The sequence below is a fragment of the Mixophyes fleayi genome, chromosome 5, assembly GCF_038048845.1.
Source record: "Mixophyes fleayi isolate aMixFle1 chromosome 5, aMixFle1.hap1, whole genome shotgun sequence".
Taxonomy (NCBI): Eukaryota; Metazoa; Chordata; class Amphibia; order Anura; family Limnodynastidae; genus Mixophyes; species Mixophyes fleayi.
In genome coordinates, this window is record NC_134406.1 from 187,759,493 (window position 1) to 187,778,579 (window position 19,087).

Sequence of the window (19,087 nt, forward strand, 5' to 3'; positions counted from 1 at the left end):
CAAATTAGTTTATTATTTTGCACATAAATACTAAAACACTGGCTGTTTTTCATGTAGCACACAAATACTTGATAGCTTTATGTTTACACTGAAATTTAAAGTTAATCTAGGACATACCCTTCCCCAACTATAAATATGCCATCATATTTTAAATTTCCATTATCCTCCACTGCAACATGGTTTTGCAAATTTGCTCATATTTTTTGCTTTCCTTTTTTTAATGAATCAGGCCCATCATGTTCAACCTACTAATATTTTAGGACCATCCACCCTGTTTAGCCTTATGTATATCTTACAATTATGAGAGTGAGTAGACATTGGTCCAGTCACTATTATATGTGTCAATTTTGTGCGCTTGAGGCCTTTATTACATTAGTTTATGTACACATAGAAATGTGCTTTCCTGCAGAAGTGCATTTTTAAGGGGCACAGTGCTTTCTATGTATATGGATGCAGTGGCGCACGCAGGGGGGGTTTCTGAGTCTCCAGAAACCCCCCCCCCCCCCTGCGCTAACTAAGTGGCCGCCATAGCTGCACTATCCTATACAGCAGCCGCGGCGCTGTCAAAGAAGCGTCCACAGCGGTGCCCCTGACAATCCTGCGTGCGCCCCTGGGATGAGACACAATTTATGGGCCTCAGTGGTGATGAAGAATTTAAGTGCTTTTGTAGGGAGGAGAAGGTGGTGTGTCCTCTCAAACAGTAGAACATACTCATGTAAATATGACCTGTCCACCCCTTTATCTGATTTACATAATCCCGACTCTCAATATTACATGTTGTTTCATCACTTTGGTGCAAAAGTAGGTGCACTCGTACACTTGATCTAACATTGCAAACATCCTTCATCCCCCTTAGCTCCTGTTATTGACTGGTGCAGACTTTTGCACCTCCGCTGATGTTGCCACCTTGGCCCAAAAATCCATGCACTTCCCTGTAAAACTAGTTGCATGAAAGTAGGCTCTATCATATGTCGTACTGATCTTTTTTTTGCACTTTCTATAATTAGCTAAGAATGTCTTCGATTTGCTAAAGTTTCCCCAATGGCTGATGCAGACTTTTGCACCCCCACAGATGCCGCCATCTTAACTTTCAAATCAGTGCTCACATAAAAATATGCACACTTGTGGTTCCTAAATGATCTAATCTAACAAGTGAAATGTCAGACCCATCAAAGCTCCATTGTAACGCCTAGTGACTTCTTGTGAAGTAAAACCACTCTGTTCTGTTCTGTTGGCGAAGCTTAGAAGAAGAAAGATAAAAATGTGATTTAAATTGTCAAATAGGCAGTTGGTTTACATACTTCTGCAAACTATTTATGTAAAACCCTGTATAGCTAATGTTTATGGCATATACCAGCTTTCATGAGTTAACTGGCTGTGTATATTTGTTGAATCAAATAAAAAATATGTAGGGGCACAACTCAAAAAAATTGCAAAATCCCACTTTACAGTGAGAGCTGTTTTCTCAGCTTTTGTGAAATATTGTCAGGTCATCCAGAACTTCAGAAATTGATTACATTAATGCTGTACATAATCAGATTTTTTTTTCAGCTTCACTCTGTCACATTTGTGATTTTTGCTTTTCTCTTTATTATTTGTTTTTATTCTATCCACATGGAGAATAAATAGGAATCACAGGGCATGATGTGTCAGTATATTTAAGTAATTTCCCCTCTCCCCCTGTACTAGTCCATTCTCCCCTCTCCCCCTGTACTAATCCATTCTTCCCTCTCCCCTTGTCCATTCTCTCCTCTTCCCCCTGTACTAGTCCATTCTCTCCTCTCCCCCCTGTACTAGTCCATTCTCTCCTCTCCCCCCTGTACTAGTCCATTCTCTCCTCTCCCCCCTGTACTAGTCCATTCTCTCCTCTCCCCCCTGTACTAGTCCATTCTTCCCTCTCCCCCCTGTACTAGTCCATTCTCTCCTCTCCCCCCTGTACTAGTCCATTCTCTCCTCTCCCCCCTGTACTAGTCCATTCTCTCCTCTCCCCCCTGTACTAATCCATTCTCTCCTCTCCCCCCTGTACTAGTCCATTCTCTCCTCTCCCCCCTGTACTAGTCCATTCTCTCCTCTCCCCCCTGTACTAGTCCATTCTCTCCTCTCCCCCCTGTACTAGTCCATTCTCTCCTCTCCCCCCTGTACTAGTCCATTCGCTCCTCTCCCCCCTGTACTAGTCCATTCTTCCCTCTCCCCCCTGTACTAGTCCATTCTTCCCTCTCCCCCCTGTACTAGTCCATTCTTCCCTCTCCCCCCTGTACTAGTCCATTCTTCCCTCTCCCCCCTGTACTAGTCTATTCTTCCCTCTCCCCCCTGTACTAGTCCATTCTTCCCTCTCCCCCCTGTACTAGTCCATTCTTCCCTCTCCCCCCTGTACTAGTCCATTCTTCCCTCTCCCCCCGTACTAGTCCATTCTTCTCTCTCCCCCCTGTACTAGTCCATTCTTCCCTCTCCCCCCTGTACTAGTCCATTCTTCCCTCTCCCCCCTGTACTAGTCCATTCTTCCCTCCTCCCCCCTGTAAGTAGCACATTCTTCCCTCCTCCCCCCTGTAAGTAGCACATTCTTCCCTCCTCCCCCCTGTAAGTAGCACATTCTTCCCTCCTCCCCCCTGTAAGTAGCACATTCTTCCCTCCTCCCCCCTGTAAGTAGCACATTCTTAACTCCTCACTCCTAGCAACACATTAACACATAATCACTCCCCTGTAGCAACCCATTTATCTGCAAATTACTTACCTGTCCTCCCAGGCAGTGAAGCTTAGTATAAGCTCTGTACTTGTACAGGGACAGTCTGGCAGCACCTCAGAGCAAAGTGCGTTCATTCTGCCAGGCAGACCTGGTGAGTACCAGGTCTTATTGCGACTGTGGGGCTTGATGCTGGGAAAGTCCTCTCCCAGCCACAGTTACAAGGCGGTTCAAATACAGGGGGCCCAGGACTCTGGAACAAGAATATTGCAGTAGATTATCTCTATCTGCCCCATGAGCTGCAAAAAATGGCGCTGCATGGAACTCACGTGTTGTGTACCACTGGCTTAAAGTTATAAGTTATATGTTAATATGTGGACTATTGACCTCAGTAAATTCAGTGTTCTTTTTTGAGGAAGTTCTAAAATATATTACATATTTGGACATTTTATAATTTACATTCTTTTGTATGCATATCTTTTGTGTTCTTATCTCTGTCTGCTTTTCCTGTTATGCTTCCTAAGCTTGGTCACTGTGTAAGTACCACCTCTGTCTTATCTAGGTCCTGCAGTACTATACTATGTATCTTGCTAGTCCCTCTTAACATTCGCTTATATTTAGCAATAAAAAAAACTTTTTGTTTTTGTCCTGTTCCCCTATCATTAATTTACTAGCACAAAACTTCTGTAGCCTCAGTTTACACAGTCTGTGCTGTATTATTTATGGAGGCCTGGCTTTCCTAGTCTGTCATTTGAATACAGTTGTCTTTATTTGTTAAGCTGATAGTCGTTTATTATGCTTTATTATATAATATTATTGCATGAATATTCTCAAAAGTACCTGATTTTTAGAACATCTCATACTTGTGCTGGCAACTATTTCTTTGGCCATGTAAAAAACTGTGTTTTATGGAAATATTTTAAGAGCTTACATGTTGAATTAATGGACTTTAATGTACACCTAATGTAATACACAACAGTCAGTTATTCTGCCAGTATGGTACAATACTGTTTTATTTTGATTATCTGGTAATTAATCGTGTTGTGTTTTTCAGCTCAACTTCAGAATAATATAATACAATGAAATATTTTGATTTGTTTATTTCTTGCACAGTGTGGCTCACACACATTGAATACACCGCAGTTCTGCACTGTCTGAGTATTTGTTTTGTTTCCCTTTTGTGCTCAGTTAAGATCAGGCGGAGCTCAAGTGCTGGAAGGCTGCATAGCAGAAATTCACAACATCACAAGCCTGGATATCTCTGATAATGGTGAGTGTTATTCTGCACAGTCAAGTAGCCTAGAATTTCAGGGTCAGTCTTATATAATATGACTTTGTCACATCAGTTGTTATAGCCCTGGCTCACTTCAGTGGCTGTGAATAGTCATTTGAGTGCTAGGAAATGAGTGGAACTGTGATATTTCTCCAAGAGTTTTGAAAATGTTGATTCTATTTTTCATATGTTTTAAGAATGAGAAGAATTGTAAGTCCTGACTGCTTTATAACAAGGGGCAATCTGTTTCCCACAACTTATATAAAAGCTACAGTGTTTAAACAGCCAGTACAACCACTATTTGACATTAAAGGCCTGTGTATTACTGAGTACAATAAAGTAAATAACTGGAGTGTTCTAAACAAAATATTTCCCTTGTGTTCTATTTTATGTCTCTACAGTTAGTGATTGGTTAGGATTGAGGTGCTTCTCTAACTGAACAGAGAGAGTGACTGGCAGCTTTGTAGACTTTCTCTTTGCTTTTTGACCTGTTTCACATCTCATTAGGATACTGTCCTAAGTATGTGGAATGTCTGTAAGAGAGTGAGGAGCTAATACTTAACACAGTTGTAGCGGAGTGTCAGGTTAATACTGGACTATGTATTTTACCTTCATAAGGCATAACTAAAAATTACAATTTTGGAGGTTAGTGGACCATTAATGCATAGAAACAAGGCAGATGTGCAGTGGCACCTCTCAAGCGGTGGCCACACACGCACAATTATTGATGTTGATCAGTTCAGATTGGTCTTCTATGGCCACATTTGGTCAAAATCAATTGGATAATTTAACAAAAATACGGTCATCAGATAATTGCTGTTGGCCTGTGAATTCGTATAACAGTCTTCCAACCAGTCCAAATCTGTCAATTGTGGTCTGCCATATTGGAAAATTGGAAAATGATTTTGTTGCTGAGAGCTCAGGCCAGGGGCAAAAACATTTTTCTTTAGTCATTATTAAATATAGTTGAAATAAGTGTTCTGTGTTTGACTAAAGCAAAAGTACACAAGTGAGTATAATATATGGAATATAATACATACATCCAACCTTCAAAAGGACACATTACCCTTAATTTCAAGAATGGAAAAACAGCCCAAAACTACCTTGGTACGCCCACATCACTCATCCCAAAATGCCCTCAGATGTCCATGAGACCTCCCCACATGTCTCTTACATGCCCATCAGACCTCCCCACATGCCATCATCAGAACTTCCACGTGCCATTCGACCTCCCAACATACCCCTTACATGCCCTTCAGACCTCCTCACATGCCCCTTACATGACTTACAGACCTCCCCACATACTGCTTACATGCCTTACAGACCTCCCCACATACTGCTTACATGCCTTACAGACCTCCCCACTTACTGCTTACATCCTTACAGACCTCCCCACATACTGCTTACATGCCTTACAGACCTCCACATATACCCCTTACATGCCTTACAGACCTCCACATATACCCCTTACATGCCTTACAGACCTCCGCACATACCCCTTACATGCCTTACAGACCTCCGCACATACCCCTTACATGCCTTACAGACCTCCGCACATACCCCTTACAGACCTCCCCACATACTCCTTACATGCCCTACAGACCTCCCCACATACTGCTTACATGCCTTACAGACCTCCGCACATACCCCTTACATGCCTTACAGACCTCCCCACATACTCCTTACATGCCCTACAGACCTCCCCACATACTGCTTACATGCCTTACAGACCTCCGCACATACCCCTTACATGCCTTACAGACCTCCCCACATACTCCTTACATGCCCTACAGACCTCCCCACATACTGCTTACATGCCTTACAGACCTCCGCATATACCCCTTACATGCCTTACAGACCTCCGCACATACCCCTTACATGCCTTACAGACCTCCCCACATACTCCTTACATGCCCTACAGACCTCCCCACATACCCCTTACATGCCTTACAGACCTCCCCACATACTCCTTACATGCCCTACAGACCTCCCCACATACTGCTTACATGCCAATCAGAGCTACCCACACATTCCTTATATACCCATCAGACCTCCGCACATACCCATCTGAGCTCCTCTCATGCTCCTTACGTGACCACCAGACCTGAGAAAGTGAAGTTAGGTGTACAGATATTCTGAATATATAATTCACTGAAAGAATAACTGACAGGTACTTGGATTCTCTGAACTCCAAGCACCTTCCACTCTGGTGGCCAGAAGGTGTGTGACGTCACCGTCACTTCACCATGAAAGACTTCATATATAGAATCATGCATCCATTGGCATGACAATATAGCTGCTTTCCGAAAATAGCAAATATCACACTTGTTGTTATAAGAATATCAGAAAAGTAAGTATGAGAGGACTTTACATCATAGTAGGCAGGACAGTGTGATGATATTTTCACTTCTCTAGGTCATGCTGATAAAAACAAGTGCACACCTGATTCCCTGGGTTCCGAAGACACCCCAAAAGATGCCATAGCAGAGGAACCCAGATGTGCACCTTTTTCTATGCAAATCCATAAATAATTATTTCACCACACCATATGAATAATAAGGCTAGTAAATTAACTCCATTGTTTATGATCAGTAGGCTAATCATATTGTTATTTTGTAGGGGAAAGATACTACAGGTGTCAGAAGACAATATTTTAGTTATTCGAATTGTTTGTGACCTTCTCTCCCGTAATGGCATCTTATATACAATATAGCTCATACAATACTTTGCCTGATAACTCCTTTATCTGTCTGAATCATTTCCCTGTTAGGCTTTCTGTGCTCCTGTGTGTTCTGTAATATTTTTTTATTGCTGATATATCAGGAGATTTTGAGTATGTACCTTTTGGACTACTTTCTATAACAGAATTAAGTTTTTCGCTTACAGTTTAAGCTAAGACTAAATAATCGGTTTGAAGTTTGCTGTAAATCGGATGTTATCAATGTATATTTGTTTACATGAATTTCACATTTTTATCAATAAAAATTTCCATGAAATGAGCTTGTTAAAAAGGATATTGAAAATAATACAGATATTTCCAAGTGAAATTTTGGACAGCATCTGGGCTCAGTGCTATTTAAAATTTACTTTGATGGAAGACTCATCTATATTTTTCACAGGTTTAGAGTCTGACCTCTCAACTCTTGTAGTCTGGCTGAGTAAAAACAGATCGATAAGACACCTGGCATTGGGGAAAAATTTTAACAACATGAAATCCAAGTAAGGTCTTCTCTTTTTATCCTACCCTGAGTACAGTTGCAACACATAATTATGTGCCTGAAATGCAGTTTGTCTTTTTTTTTGCTTCTGTAGAAATCTAACCCCAGTCATGGATAACTTGGTACATATGATACAAGATGAAGAATCGGTGAGTAATGTCTTTAATTGACCCTATAGGCATCTATTTGGGCCAATCATTCAGTAACTGACAGATTGTTCTGTACATGTCTGTGAAATGCTTTAATCTCTGCAAGCAGACAGATTTCACTTCCTCTCATAGACACCTCTAGATTAGGAATCACAGACATTGATTCTTAGCATCATGACCACCCTTTCTAAGAAGCCTTATACATTGTGCCTCAGGAAATAATGATGTCTGAAGCACAGGATAAAGTAGCACAGCCAATTTGAAACAAATGCCTAGCTTTCTGTGTATCATTGTGTACCCCTGAATGATTGTACTTCTGCAATAGTTGTTAGGAATTAGTTATAGATACCAGTTTTTTTCTGTGTGGTCTGAGTATTCGTTCTTTACATATCAAGTAGACCAGGGTTTCTTAAGCTATACTCAGGACCAGATTCACCCATATGCTGTGGTTAGTCCAGATCTTTTGTACTGCCCTCCCACAACCCCTCTCCTACACTTAAATCCGTTTACCACTGGCTTCATGTCATGGTACTTGTCTATCACCACCAGTATAGAACATTTCCACATCCAGAACTGTCCTTTTGGTTTATAGAACCGACTAGCTCTATAAACCAAATGTAATGTGTTGTTGGGATGCTCTTAGAGAGCGCGCAGGCTGTGGAATGGATCTCTCAGCCTGTATTTGAAGTGATGTGCGGCCTTTTGGTATGTCCCTGCCAGTGCGGCATGGAGTCAGATCTGTACCGGAGGCAGACATGATCTTTTAGCATGTAATTAAAAAAGATGTGCTGTATCTTGGAGCACTCTGTCAGTAAGTTAAACTAAGAGATGGTTATAGATGTGTAACTGATCTTTCAGATTGCTCTGCACTCTGCATTTTTATTTCAGTCCTATCCACAACATCTGATAGTTAGTTGCTTTGCCCTCATGCCTCCGCTAAACCCTCCAACTCAGACTCGGGTCTATGTGGCCTTTGAATAAAGCTAGTTCATCCTGTAGTATGTGTTCTCCCAAGGGTACATCAAACTGATTCAAGGGGTACTTTCACCAGTTAAAGAGCCAGTGAAGCCAGTTTTTCATATTATGTATCAAAGACTGTGCATTACTGAGATAAATAGTATACCTGAATAGTTTATACTTGGCTTTATATGTCCATTATGCTCTCTTTCACACAAGTTGCCATGTTAGGCTTCTTCTATAGCTGAACAGAGAGACGGTGGACAACAGCTTAGTAGACTTGCTATCCACAAATGCATTATGTGGATTGGTTAACTTATACTCTAGAGAAGAAACGGTGCTCTCAACAGCAGCTCAAACTACTGCATTCTCAGCTTTTTCATCCGCATCAGATTCCATAGGGACACAGACCCGAAGATGTGTGCTTAACTTCACTGGTCTGTATTAGGCTTTGAGAAGTAATAATTTCATATTTAGCAGTGCGGTAGATGAATGTCTGTTTAACACTGAACATCATAATTTACCTTCATATTTGATCATTTCAATTTTGGGGTGCATTGACCATTTAAATTGAATTCAAAATAAGTATGTAATCTATTTTTAATGAATAAGAAATATTTAAAACACACTGCAAGTATAACCTATTGCTTGTCAATATTTTTTGTACACATTTGGGATAAATTTGAAATACATGCACACACTTTTAGGGGGAACTTGGATAAATTGACACAGACATTTCATTTGATAAAGGGTTATATAATACAGTTTGGTTTAGAAACCCTGAGGCAGACTACCTTGAACCTGTGAATGGAAAAATGATTGTAGATGATTTTAGCTGCATAGACCTCTATAGATCTGCACAAAATGTTGTAAATTGTAGGTATCTGGAAATATTCCCTAAATTCCCCAATAATCTTTCTGCAGATGTTCACACTATACTACTCTGTAATCCTTCTCTTATTTACAGCAGTCTGAAGTATTGTAGTTACAGACAATATAGGAAATCTTTTAGCATCCATACCCACCTATACAATATATGTACATTTTTCTGCATGGTAATCACACAAGATCAATATCTAAATCACCATTGGAATAGCCAAGAATAAACTTACCTTTTTCAGATACTCGGTTTGGCCTCAAAACCGATGAGATGATTTAGGGGGAAAAAAGCATGTGTGGAGCTTTTCTCTTAAATTTCAGTGGCCCATTTATTTCAGTGGGGTCCTGTGGTAAAATAGGAATCCTTGAAACTCACTGCCAGCCAATCATAAGTAGATTCCCCCTGACTTGATCCCATGTCGATAGAAACTAATTTAGAGACTAATTTAGATGTTGATGTGGGAAAGCTAAAAATGCTGTAGGACATTTGTTTCAATGAAGTTTCAACATGTAGCGTACCCACCGCTGGAAAATTCAGATAACATTGTTGGTAATTCTTTTTTAAATGCTCACCATCAATAAAAGTCACCACACTTTGCTTGTTTTTGACAGAGTAGACAGTTTGAACAAAGAAATCACTATTTATGGTGATTTTGGTTGATTTCAATATAGGGAAAAACTGTAGATTCCCACATAGTGTCAATTTTGTTTACTGCATTAAAATGTATTGTAAATATGTGTAAATAAATTAAATAACTGCCTTTGTTTCAATACTTTACAGATTACATATAAAACTAATTAATAGGCTTGGTAGTATGTTTGAGTACAATCATTGTGCAGGAAATGCATAGACAACCAAAAAGACTGCCTATAGATTAAAAATAAACATAAAGGGCCTCTTGTACAGTTGGACAGAAGTCCTGTTTATTTTTTATTATTTCCCTACAGTATTTATGCACCAAACATCTTTATGCAAATTCAGCCACATCTTACACTTCTGACTTTTTACGCTTAGAGGGGTGGGAGAGGAGAGTAGTGGGCAAGCATACGGCAAGTGCACAAAAGGGGTGTTCAGGCAATTGTGACCAGGCGCGGGCTGGGAGAGGGAAGCCCGGGGGGCACACAGGCGGCCGCATCACATGAAACGGGATGCGGCCGCATCATTGATGACGCGGCCGCAACACCTACCCCCCGGCCCTAATAGCGGTCTGACTGAGCGGCCCGCCCCTGATTGTGACTAAATCAGAGGTGGACACATCCGCAGATACACCTGTGAATTGTGTGCTTGATCCCTGGTGCAAAGATACATGCTGCTGATGATGATGATCATGAGCACGGACCCTTGCAGTGTAAAAAAAATAGAATTAAATAAGTAATGTGGGGGTAACAAACATTGTGGGGTCCCCCCACAATAGCTGCAACTGGCATCAAGCTCTGACAAACTGGACTGGTCACACTATTGCAAGGAGACCCACAGCATAAGGCCTCCATGTTATAGTGGGGCACAACCCCAGCTTCTTCAGCATGGGGCTGAAATCGGGTCCACAAAAAAAAAAATGAAAGCGTATCTTGATGTGCTTTAACCATAACTTCATGCAGACTTGCTGAGATATATGCAACTCAGTATAAACACATATACGCATTTATATGTATATAGTTTTGTATGCAAGTTTTTTTTTGTTTCTTTTAGAGCCCCCTTTAAAATATTTTTCATAATATGTATATCATCCCAAATATTAATGGATTTAGATTTTCTTGAAGACTATCTCTATTGTACAATTTTTTTGATCACGTTACATGTGTCAATACTGCCCCTTTGTTGTATTCTACAGTAGAACTACATCTCTGTCAGACTGCATTTTCTCCTCTTACCTGATGTCTAAAGCAGTAGACAGATATGCTGGAATTTCACACACATACTGCTTTTGTTTAGAGTCCAAGATACAAGTAGAGAGAGAGGACTGGTGAGATGTATGAGTTATTGCACCATGAAAGCTGTGTCTGTTAGGAAATGGAGCAGTGTTTATAGCTAGGTCTGAAATGTGACATTTATAGTGTGAGATGGCTCCTCTCTCTCAATTCTTCATATAATGATTCCTCACTTAGGTTACCTACCCACTGGTGTTTCTTAGATGGGTGTTACATGAGTTTTTAACTCTAGTAAACTACATATGAATGAATAAGACACTAAGAATCACTGTTCTGAGAATATGGTTTGTTCTCTGGTATGAGTCCATATGCATTTGCATTTTTACTTTTCAGCCTCAAAAGTCACACCTTGGGCTAGATTTACTAAACTGCGGGTTTGAAAAAGTGGAGATGTTGCCTATAGCAACCAATCAGATTCTAGCTGTCATTTATTTAGTGCATTCTACAAAATGATAGCTAGAATCTGATTGGTTGCCATAGGCAACATCTCCACTTTTTCAAACCCGCAGCTTAGTAAATATACCCCCTTGTCTTAGTGTTACTTTGCGTCACTCTCATATTACCTGCCTCTCATGACTGGCTCTCACCTTGCAACAGTCTCACCGTGCCTGCCTCTCACCCTGCCTGCCTCTCACCCTGCCTGCCTCTCACTCTACCTGACTCTCACCCTGCCTGCCTCTCACCGCAATTGCAGGGTTTACAAGTATAGTCTGATTCTTACATCACATGATATCTTATCTGCAGACTAGTAGGTGGTTCAGACATTTCACCCCCCAAATAAGATGTCAGAATAACACCTATAACAATCGTGTCAGTGCTCTGATTTTTCACAGTGATTTGTTTTTCTTGGAGAGAAATTCTCTTCCTATTAGCATATTTCTAAAGTAAATGCAATATGCCATAATGACCTGCTAGAGATTAAATATGCAGGAGAACCTCTGTTAAAATGCTGATTTTCCCTGCAGAGAAGGCTGCTCTGGTTTTTATAGCTTCTCTGATTTTTCAAAGCTCTTCCTTTCATCTGGTAATATCCTTTATATTCACGCTCCTAATGTGTAACTTCATTGTTACTTTTCATCATTGAGAAGAGCTGATAGAACGCCTCTGGCACTAGATCCAGATTTGCTTTATTATCTTTTTTTATTCTTTTATTTTCCAACATATTTAATGCTTTGCTCTGTGTTGTGTTGTGTTTTCTTTCTTTCTCTGACCTGTCACAGTGTGAAATGATATACATTATATGGTACAATATTCTATAAATATCCTGTCAGAAGGTTATTCTTTAGTGTGTCTTGTCAAGTCTCAGATGTTCATACACAGATTTTTACTTCATAAAAACCTAAACTAACTTGTCATATTGGCTAAAAGGACAACGCCACCTGTTTTCAAAACATAAACATCAATTTATTAAATATATTAAGTAGCAAATATTCACATTAACTGTTCCAATGGCATTTTCATCTCAACTACCTTTGTCATCATTTATTTGGTTTGGTTCTACCAGTTTAGAACATTGTGTCACGGGACAACCTGAAATGTATGTATGTATGTATGCGTGTGTGTGTGTGTATGTATGTATGTATGTATGTATGTATGTATGTATGTGTATGTGTGTATATATATATATATATATATATATATATATATATATATATATATATATATATATATATATATATATATATTAGTCATTCCGCCATGTTCATTATTTTGTGAAGGGGGGGGCATGGTGTTTGAGGGGCTACATCTGAAAAAAAAAGTATTAGAGCTGCTGAACTGAAATTTGCCATGCACCTCTGGGTGCTGCATGCGAAATCAGAATAAAAGAATAAAAAAGTGACACATTTGGAATAATCTACAGTTGAAAATCTTGATGTTTTATTCCACTTCCTGTTTTGCAGAAAGTCACAGTTTATCTGTCTTTTTGGGAGACCGTAACTCAGTGTACAGGGCGTTTTAAGACTAGGGGTTTGTTTTGTTAGAAAGCTATTGTGACAGTAGAGTGCCTTTGGGGGGTGACATTTTTGAGAAATGTTTAGGGTTTTTTTTCCAGTTATGTTATATATTTCCCATTTTATAAATAGGGGCTGTCATAGCATTGCGCATGTAAGTGTGTGCTTCACTATGGCTGACCTCTCGGCATAAAAATATTCTTCACTGAGATTAAGTGTATTAGAAATATTTGCCAGCCACAGGAGGTTGCTTTGTGTTTCGGGTTTCATGGGGGTTCCCTCCACTACTATTAGCCCTGGCACTGCTCCAATTTCAAAGTTTAATCAGTCCGTGCCGTGCCAGAGGCTATAACAGAATTTGTTTGTTTCAGTGACGTCATTTAATTTATTCACTTAATTTATTTACCCTAGGGAGATCGAGTCCGCAAAAAAAAAAAAAAAAAAAATTGGCATTCCCCCCAGGTTTAACCAGCCCCATGCTGAAAGCACTAGGGCTCTTCGCAAATCCCTGGGGCGTTGAGTGTCGGGTAATAGTAATTAATGCACTACAGGTCCCAGCATGCCCAGGCTGTCATTAAGTGTTTGTCTGGTCATGCTGGTGCTTGTAGTAGTAAAAGCACCAGCATACCCATAGTTGCCAGGGCAAGCTGATACTTGATGAACCACAAGTGCCAGCATGCCCTGACATCCAGGGCCCGTAGGGTTGCTTCACCTCCAGGCCCGAGCACCCCCTATTTTTCCGCCACTGGCTCCACAATAACTTTAAGCGAATCACATTTGATCTTGGCAAGCCTTTCTTGTCAGTGACCACCCAAAGGCTCTTCCAACTGCTTAGTTTATCATTATAGTGATACATCAGTGTTAGAGGTCATTATAATGCCGGCGTTCTGTCTACTGACTGAGTGTGAATGATGTACTTTTCCTTTAAATGTTATGCTGAACTATAGAAAATGTATGTATAAAGCATAAATGATAATGATTTATTCTCTCTGCAGCCTTTGCAGTCATTGTCTCTGGCAGACTCTAAGCTAAAGACAGATGTGACAATCATTATAAATGCCCTTGGCAGCAATACATCATTGACCAAAGTAGATATCAGTGGGAATGGTATGGGAGACATGGGAGCCAAAATGTTGGCCAAAGCATTGCAAATAAACACCAAGCTCAGGTGAGTGGAATGATGATGTGTTTAATCTGTGTACACATAGCGCTCCTCTAATTTGTCCATTGAAACATAATGCTTAATACATTGCTTTTAACAATTTGTTTTGATATTGTAAACCCTTGCTAGTTAACTGACAACTGGACAAGATTAATCAACTTTAGGAATCAGGAAGGATATCTGTTCATTAAAATATTACAGTATCTGCCAGCTTTCAATGCCACCGTTGCTATACCCGCTTCCCATACCAGATAGAATAATAAGTAACAATAAACAGGCTACTCTTAAATGCATTTTTATCATCTTCATCATCATGTTTATAATCTTTACTTATGCTATTGTTCCTACAATGTTTTACATTTTACACAAATTACCACTGTTGAAATAATTGAGCTTACAGTCTCATGTTCCTCATATTGTTTTCTCAAGCTGTGCTAGTTGTGCTTACTCCTTATACTGCATAATGGTTTGGTACCAGGGGCGGGCTGGCCCGGGGGGCAGAGGGGCCCCAGGCCGCTCGCTCAGACTGCTAGTAGGGTCGGGGGGTATCACATTTTCACCAGCGGCCGCATCTGATGACATGGCCGCAGGCGGTCGCATCATATGACAGGTGATGCGGCCGCGTCATCAATGACGTGGCCTCATCCCGTGTCATGTGATGTGTCCGCCTGTGTGCCCCCCGGGCTTCCTTCTCCCAGCCCGCGCCTGTTTGGTACTACACTTGTACTTGTTCTGCTTCTAAGTCAGTATTACTGTTCGCATGACTGTTCAGTTAAGGTATGAAGGTGCAGAGACCTGCAAAATCCAGTTGTCCAGCTTTTAACCAACAAGAATTGATTGAATGACCTCCTGCCAGACACCAACAACCCCGCGGAAGGCATTTTAGTAATTTGACACTGCTTGGCAAGCTGCAATTTTGCACAAACCTCATTACATTTTATATATAAACACAGGTGTACTTAACATATCTGAGTCTTCCGAACCAATTAATTCATCCTGTTACAAATCTGTTGTTTATTAATCTATTAGCTGGTACCATATATAATATGGGATATACCGAGCGCGGAATTGTTTTTTCTCTGGTTTTGTTTCAAAATATTGCCTTATTGTCATAGCAGCTGTCCATCAAGCCTATTTAAGGCACATTTGGGTGTGGCTCACAAGCCAGCCCTTGCTAGAGTAAACCCCTATACCTGGGAGGTGAGTGTATCTGATTTAACTGCATTTTAATGGTGTTTAAAGCATATAGGTCAGTGTAGGACCTGCATATAATGAGGTGCCCTTGACACTGGGATACAGGCTAGACACACACAGATATGCAGTGTAAAGGATAAGCGCTGACAACTGTCTTTTTGTTTAATCTATTAACTATTTATCTTATTTTAATATTAATTGTTGCAGTAACTTTCTAACATTTCAAGTAATGTATTCTAATCAACATCAAAGTAATCAACACTATACATTATTAATTTAAGAATGAGCCACAAAGCTGACTTGTGGATCTAATTTAGTTGCCAGAATGAGAAAGGTTAAGAATCTCTAAAGGATTAAGTGAACATTTTAATACATTAATTGTTTGTGTTTGTTTGTGATAGGACTGTGGTCTTGGACAAGAATAACATCACAGCCCAAGGATTCCAAGACATAGCTGTAGCTCTAGAAAAGTAAGTTTCATAGGTTGATATTACACTATCATTTTACACTGTTCCTCTCATTTTCTGATAGAGATTGTAGGTTTTTTTTTAGACTAGTATATTATTTTCTTGTATATTAATGGGTTTTGTTTTATACACATTATAACTGCATTTTTACCTTGTTTCATTAAATTTTAGTTGAAATAATATGTATTGTTTTTATGATGCAATCCTACTCTCCAACATGAGAAGTGCAGTCTACATCTTTAAAAGACATTTCTTCAAAAAGCTTTTTTGCCTTAGAGCATGCCAGGTTGTTAGAAGGTTCTGCAGCTTAATGAAAGAGCACTATCTTTTTGAATGATGCTTGTCCCAGGAACAGTCCTGTGCATATTTACAGTAATTAATTCAACAACTGTAAAGCAAAATACTTTGGAGTTTTCAGATAAGAACAAATAAGGTAAAACACCACTAAAGTATTAACCCCTTTGCAGACTGCTTCGTAGGACTTTGCAGTCATTTCAGCTGCCGTAACCTAACTGCCCATCCAATCAACACAGTGCATTTATACAATGCAAGTCTGCCACGTTGCCTTTTACTCTCTGTTAGAGAAACACTTCGCTCCTAATATTACAACCTAGCTGAGAGTGAAAGAGAACATGATGGACATATTGAGTCTAATCACTCCAGGTAATTCATGCATTAGTATTGTATATTAATATATATTGATATCAAGTAATGGAACTTTTTTTTATAATATTTAAATTAAGGAAATTAAGTTTGCATTATTTGCACTATGTAATTATAAGATATTTAATTGCCTGCCAGGTTTATCTGTTAGGAGACCAACAGCTATCTCTCTTTCACATCAACCCAGGATTTATGTTGATGCCTGTCCCATACTTAGGATGCCATTAACATAAATTCTATATCGCTAGGCAACAGCTACAGCTTAGAACTTCATTGAGCCGAGAGGCACCCCGGATCCATGTAATAGGGATCTGGTGTCCTCCTGGACTCCTGATTGCTGTTTAGACACATGGGGAAAGCTATCTCAGAGATCAATATCTCCACGTGCAATGATAGTGCCTCAGGTGACAGCAGCAAAGAAAATGAACATGATTACCGGTTTATTCTGCATGAAAGAGAAGATCTATCACAGCTCATGCTATGCCATACAAAATTATTTTAAAAGTACAAACAAACTTAGTTTTTTCAATTTATTTTTAATTCTATTGTAAACACTTTTTTATAGACAGAAAAATGTGTATTTACATATATATTTACCTTTTTTTTTAAGAGCCAAAACATATGCCAAGAATCTATTCTGGAAATGCAATTTTGGCAAGTTGGTGGGGAGGGGGGGATATGTGTGTGTGTATATATTTTTTATTATTATTATTATTATTATTATTAATAATAATTTTTATTTATAGGGCGCCACTAGGTATCCGTAGCGCCGTACAGGGACAGACAGAAGCACAGTACAGGGTGAGACAGCACGGTACAGTTAACAAAAAGCACAGTAACTCAGAAGCTCAATGTACAGCTAGATGAGAGGTGAGAGCCCCCAGCGGGGTAGAAGGGCAGGAGGACCTCACGGAAGAGACAAGGAGCTGGAGAGCAGAGTTAAGGTGGTGGAGAATAGAGGGAAAGGAGGCCCTGCTCGAAGGAGCGTACAATCTAAGGGGAGGGTAGGACGGACAGAGACGCAAAGGTAGGAGGATGGAATGGGGAGAACGGAGGCTGAGACGGAGAGGGGGGGAGAGGAGAAAGAAAAGGAGGGAGGTAAGAGGGGGACAGGAGGGAGGGCAGGAGTGGTAGGGGGGTAGGCGGAGACTGGGAGGAGGACAATTAGGTGGGGGACTGGAGGGCTTTAAGGAAAAGGTGGGTTTTTAAGGCCCGTTTGAAGCTGGACAAGTTGGGGCAAGTTCTGATGGAGTGGGGGAGCTGGTTCCAGTGGAGGGGGGCAGCGCGGGAGAAGTCTTGGATGCGAGCATAGGAGGAGGTAACCAGGGCGGAGGAGAGGCGGCGGTCGTTATGCGTTAGGGTGTATGTATGTATATATATATATGTATATGTGTGTATATATATATATATATATATATATATATATATATATATATATATATATACATATATATATATATATATGTGTGTGTATATATATATATATATATATATATATATATATATATATATATATATATATATATTAATGTCGATCTAGCTCTCTATACCTATCTATCTTTTTTGCTTTGCACTTTTAAGGGGGGAATTCAATTGGACGTGTTACTGCTGAACGCGGCCTGCACATTATTACCGATATTACGGTAATAGTGCACATTATTACCGTAACACGGTAATATTTAGCGCTAATTTTAACCCAGATTTCTGGCTCGCCAGAAATCTGGCTTAAAATTACTGTATTAACGGTAATAGATTTAGTGTCGCGTTTCGAACGGCAGAATTGAATTCCCCCTGATTGTCAGAATGGCAAAGTAATTCAAACACCATTCCCATGCAACTCTGATGCTATGTTTGATAGAGATCAACACTAAATAATGGACATCTCAGGCTTAAATTCTTTACCCCCGCCCCCTGATAGACAGTTAACATTCCCTACTCTTTATAGAGCAAGTCACTTCGGCTGCTGTTGGCTTTGGGGGAAAAAATGCATCCAACCCATTTCAAAATATGTAAGTTAAATCACATGCTATGCATTTACCTTGTCACACATATGTCCTCCACCTGTATATCTTTAAGCTAGGTGCAGTGCTGTACAAATGTCTAACACTGTCCGCAGCCTCGCCTTGCAGACGGTCTGCTGAATGCCCAACTTTTCTCTTAGAAGCCTGTGGAAAAACACTCCTTTTGTCACATACCCCTCCCCCTATCGTCGCCAAGTAGGGTGGTTCAGGCTTTGTGAGGAGCACAAATTGTCGTGACATTGTATGTGCATTTTTGCGCAAAATGTCCGGGTCTGTGTTCTACTGTAAATCTGAAAGTGAACAATGACACTGATAAGGATCATTAGAGAGTCTCTTATAATTATTTCACAAGATTAGATTGGCAATTAAAAGAAATTGCATTTATTGCCACAACCTGCAGCTCTTATCTTGTCTCATAGCTAAAAGTATACATTATAGAATTCGTAGTCATCAAGTTGGACTCTACGGCTTTGGAGGTCCAATACCCCATAGATAATGTTTAAGATCATTTCTTCATCAGATGCAGTTCCTCCCTAGGCAAAT

The 19,087-nt window shown here is 40.0% G+C and overlaps 1 protein-coding gene across 3 annotated transcripts in view; it reads left to right on the forward strand.

Moving 5' to 3' along the window:
* Positions 1-19,087, forward strand: part of CARMIL1 (capping protein regulator and myosin 1 linker 1) — a 227,789-nt gene that overhangs the window by 125,572 nt on the left and 83,130 nt on the right. For all 3 annotated transcript variants that reach the window (XM_075213171.1, XM_075213169.1, XM_075213170.1), the window contains exons 18-22: positions 3,869-3,950; positions 7,073-7,172; positions 7,266-7,320; positions 14,033-14,205; positions 15,795-15,863. In XM_075213171.1, the coding sequence (XP_075069272.1) occupies positions 3,869-3,950; positions 7,073-7,172; positions 7,266-7,320; positions 14,033-14,205; positions 15,795-15,863 (479 nt within the window). The remainder of the gene's footprint in view (positions 1-3,868; positions 3,951-7,072; positions 7,173-7,265; positions 7,321-14,032; positions 14,206-15,794; positions 15,864-19,087) is intronic.